This window comes from Sinocyclocheilus rhinocerous, unplaced genomic scaffold (assembly GCF_001515625.1).
Source record: "Sinocyclocheilus rhinocerous isolate Xijiao unplaced genomic scaffold, SAMN03320098_v1.1 scaffold4461, whole genome shotgun sequence".
Lineage (NCBI taxonomy): Eukaryota > Metazoa > Chordata > Actinopteri > Cypriniformes > Cyprinidae > Sinocyclocheilus > Sinocyclocheilus rhinocerous.
Window position 1 is genome coordinate 69,598 of NW_015646116.1, and position 5,025 is coordinate 74,622.

The 5,025-nt window shown below is 37.2% G+C and overlaps 1 protein-coding gene across 1 annotated transcript in view; it reads right to left on the bottom strand.

The window, feature by feature from the left end:
- Nucleotides 1-5,025, bottom strand: part of LOC107706951 (cadherin-18-like) — an 81,607-nt gene that overhangs the window by 18,588 nt on the left and 57,994 nt on the right. The window contains exon 10 of the mRNA XM_016510802.1: nt 3,550-3,664. Within this exon, the coding sequence (XP_016366288.1) occupies nt 3,550-3,664 (115 nt within the window). The remainder of the gene's footprint in view (nt 1-3,549; nt 3,665-5,025) is intronic.

The following is a 5,025-nucleotide window of genomic DNA, read 5'->3' on the forward strand; positions in this document are numbered from 1 at the left end:
GTGTGTGTGTGTGTGTGTGTGTGTGTGTGTGTGTGTGTGTGTGTGTAAATTGTTTTCATTTTTAATCATTTTCTTTTATTGTATGTTTACTTATTTCAAGTTTATTTGTGTGTGCAATTATTAAAAGTCACATTTATTTTGTGTGTTACAGTATATTTAATTGTTATGATGTGTTTTCTCAGATATATATACAGTATATATTTCTCAAAGTCTAGTTTTGGATGCCCCTATATGATGATTGGCCTGTTTTGTGATTAAATGAACAATATGAAATCAGTTATGGCACACTTATGGCTTAGGCACTTAAACTTTATTATATATAACATGAATATTTATACAATGGCAAGAAAATGTTTCCAGTATTAAATCCACTGATTTCAATGGAGCCTTATAAATGTCATATAATGATATATAAAAAAATTTATAAATATTGAAAAAAAATCTTGCATTACATAGATTTAGTTGTAGTTCAGGTAAATTCTGACATTTCAAACAATATCTATTTTTTAAACGAATAAAATGAGTAAATATATTAATAACAAGGTAATAACATGGTAACAATAAAAAATTTCTGCACATTCACTCATTAAGTTATTAATTAAATACAATAGCTGAAAAAAATAAGTTATGACAGTTTTATAAACTCGTGTTCCACCAGGATTTTTTTCTTTCAGTTTTCGAATGCCTTAAGAAGGGTTGAGACATTTTTACTGATATGTAACTTTGTAGGTTTATCTACCAAGATGGATTATTTTAGAATCAGAAAAACTAACTAATCCAACAAAACATAACAGAATTCAATAAATCCACTGCTGTTCAATAAATTGCTATAGTGCAGCACCTGGGAAAAACAGCAAAACTAACATCACTACCAAAGTAGTGAAATGATTTAAAATTCACCCCATGTTAACTTGTGACACTGTGATAAACGTAATCTCTGTTGTTCCTAGTCTATGTGGTATATGTCAGCCAAGTGCACCTGCATGTGTGCTATTTGTATAGGTTTGCATTGATTCTGCCTCAACAGCAGTTCAACAGCTGCACGTGTTAATGCCTGCATGTTGTGTGTTGAATATGTCAGCTTTACATTAGACTAGAGAATATGTGATCTTAACAGCTGCTTCACAGTCAATACAGTTAAACTGTAGTTAAACTAGACGGAAGAGATTAAACTGAGAAATCAACATTAAGAGATTAAGGCTAGACTTCAGGATGTGTTTGTATGACACAATTTATTCAAAGAAAAAATAAATAAATAAACTAAGAATTTGAGGTTTAAGGGTTTATCTAATTTGCAAATAAGAAAAAAAAAAAAACTAAAATTGTTAATATCTTATGCATGTGTATAATGTGTATATAAAGTACATTCATCTTGTTTGAAGGGTGTTTTGAATTTTCTTCTAGAAAACTAGACAAAAATACTGATTAAGCAATTGACTTTTTTCAATGAAAAGTGGCATGAATATTCTCCTACAGGCTGCCCATCCTCTAATATCGAGTGTTGTGTATGTTTTTATCTTCTAAACAAAAAATGATGAGCTTCAAAGAAACATTGCTGAAGTCAATGCAGATATGTTTCCAGTTAGACTGTGTGTGAAATAAATGAGTGACATTAATGCTAACACACCGACAGCAAAAACCACATCAGAGATGCTGCCTACATGCCCATCTCTGACCACAGATCATTTCCTGGTAAAGAGTGGGCAACTAAAAAGACAGCTTGTTTGTGCTGTTGACGGATCAGAGAAGTTTGTTTATATATGATTACAAATAGAAATATGGAGGAGGAAGTTAAATCAGCAGTGAGCACAGACAACCACACAGTTCTGTTTATTCCCTCATTTCTCAGAGACAATGCAGAAACAAATGTATTCATTGGATCAAATATACCATCATTTCTTTGTGGCTGGAGTTCTTTCCCATTTCTGTTTTGCAGTGTATACTTTATGTAGATTGTGGAAAGCAGGGGTCAAAGGGCCTCTGAAAACATAAATGAATAAATTCAAACTCAAAGAGTTCACTTATGTCGGTGCTCGTGCTGGGGCTGGTGTTGGATGCCGATTTTGGAAAGTTTTTGCTGGGATGGGCATTTAAAAAAATCTGATATTCGCTTTTGCGCCATTATCTCCTTTTTAAAGTTTTTAATACTTTTTTAAAGTATTAAAGTTAATTGTGTTCGCATTCTGTATAGTTCATGTCTGATACACGCGCTAGCCTCACGTGTTCATGAGGATTAGGCTAATCATCCCATATAGAAAACATCACAAGTAAAATTAATCATGTTTATAAAGATAAACATGGCTTTATTATAGCCCACTTACAATTTACATTTCAGAGATTACAAATAAATTATTAAATGCTAAAACTGAATAAATTTAAATGAACAAACTTGGCGTTGCATTTGCAGTGAAATTGGCCCAGGAGGGATGCTCTCGATGAAATGCGTCCCACATCTGATGACACAAACACAAACACTCTTTCCAAAACTGTGGCAAGGCGTCAAACTTGACGTAGGCTATCTTTGCGGATGGGGCGCACCATGCGTTCCCTCACCCATTCGATGGAGAGCTTCATTAAATACGCTTCCTAGATTCAGAATATGAACTATGTCGAAGAACATAACAGTCAAGATGATTATTATTCAATTGAACTCACTGTCATTTCCCAAGGGGGAAATAAGTGCACCTTCTCAGGGAACGTCCATCATATTTTTTCCGCCTCACCCTGGCAAGCGTTCTGGTCATGTGGACGCTGGCATAATGATTGCGGCGCCAGGAGAGAAACATCTACGTGATCAAGGATGACAGCCCTACACACCCACCCAATCACAGCAAGTGCAACAGAGCACCAACCCCCAGCGTGTAAAACAGTCCATAACGGTCCATCCGTTGGGACATTATTTAAGGATGAAGCGGTCTGAGGGGACCTTGGCTAGGATACAAACTCAAATAAAGCTCAAGCACTGGCTCTTCTGAACTCTGGGCTTTTAGCGTCTGCCTCTTATCTTCATGATTGCCCTGTTAAACTCCGACCGGTCCACCTGCAGCACTGATTCACCGAAGCAGCAGTCCGGCATTAGAAGGAAATCATTACAGCCCAGCCGTCTCCACCAGGGAGCCTGGAGTCAATATAAACACAGACCTGGTTTCCGAGGAAACAGCTCTGTTGGCCTTGCAACGATATTAAAAAAAGAGCAAGAAGAGAAGAAGGCTGGAAATGAGGGTGATCTGTGTGACAACATGTGGTACTAAATATGTTTGTGGAGAGGCGCTGATGGTTTGCCCTGAGCAAACATCAGGAAATCAGTTGGAACACATCAGAAAGATTCCATTACTGCGATGCCATTGGAGAGCCTTTTTAGATCAGTAGGATCTTATTTAACTTTCATAAGAACCTGTGTAAAACTTAAGTACTGAATATGGAATTTGTTTTTGTAACCAACTATTAAAATACAGGCTTAACATATCAAACTATTTCTAATTAGATGTCTTACCAAGCCAAAACAAATCCTGTGGAAGTGTGGTTTTGTTATTGTGTGGGTTTTTTTACCTTCATTGTCCTTCAGAGTGAAGTTTGGATTCGCTGGAAGGTCTTCTGGTAGAGCAAAAGTGAACCGACCATTGGCGAAGTTGTCCTTGTCTGTAGCCCTGATGGTTTGAATGACCTACACCGAGAACAAGAGAAAACAAGCTGAAGCTTAGTTCTTTCTTCCTCCGGAATTAAGGTTGAATGAAAAATGGCGCTAAAAATATCTAAAACAGATGCTTTTGCTTCTCTGAGAGACAGGTTTTGTCACTCCCTATAACCCAGAAATGTAATTGGACCGCCCTGGGCTTCTTCTTCCTCTCCACTTTTGAAAGACATTAACTTCAGACTACTGACCCAAAGCCCCTCGGCCAGTTGGGTGTCTGGATCACAGTCACTGAACAGATAGCTGGTTTGAAGCATTGCTCAGCCTCATGATGTTTTGTCAGCTTGTTAACCTAATTGGCTCCTGCTAGCACATCAGCTGCAAGTGGGACTCTCCTCATGAAGAGTCTGGACTAATTATTAAAGCTCTTCACCTGTCTGTGCTGCACCACCCATGTTAGGCCAGGGCACTTTCAGACCAGAGAATCTGGAGCGGATCCAAATTGGTTTGATTTTGGAGTTCGGATTGTTTGGTTGGTGTTTTGGTATGGTTCATGTTTAGAATTGGTACAAAATCAATCTGTTCTAAATTGCGAAAGTGAACTGATATTCATGATATATGATTATGCACCTTAGCAAGATATCGTTCACACTTATTATAGGGTAATGCAAATTAGCTAACTGTTTCTCAAGAAACTGCATTTAGGAGCAGATCACATTTGTTGCAGTTTTGGTAGTTAATTAAAAGGACAATCCAGGAATCAACAATAAGCTTTAAATTACATTTTAAAATATTAAAATAGAAAACAGATTTGTTTGTTTTCATCACATTCTTACTGATGGTTTTAAGACAATAACAAATAATTGTGTAATTTCGATGGTGCAAACATAATGCACTTTACACCCAAAAGTTCAATAAGACATACCGTTACATGGAGAAGGGAGTAGAATAGAACTCTGGACAAAGCAATCGAGCCAGCTGTGAAAACAGCCTGTGTCACTGCATAACAGATTTCTACCCAAATTACAGTGCATTGTTTCATGCAGCGTACTGTTGTGAATGTGTGCAGAGCAGATCAAAAGAAAAGAGCTTCCTGTGAATTGATGCCAGTACAAGAAATGTGGTTTTGCCTTATCTCTGTGGAAACACTTAATCAAGGGCCACAGCATGACAGCAATCCCTGACTATCTTAGAAAGTTACAATCACGAACTTCAGTAATTGGGAAGAGGATTTTATTTAGATGTTACAGTAGATGGACCAGTTTGAGCCCATCAGACCAGAAGTCAAAATAAATGAGAGACAATTTATATGCTTATGAATGGACCTCTGCCTTAAAACAGACAGTAAATGGTTTATTGGGCTTGAATGAAGTCCCCCCCCCCCCAAAACAAAG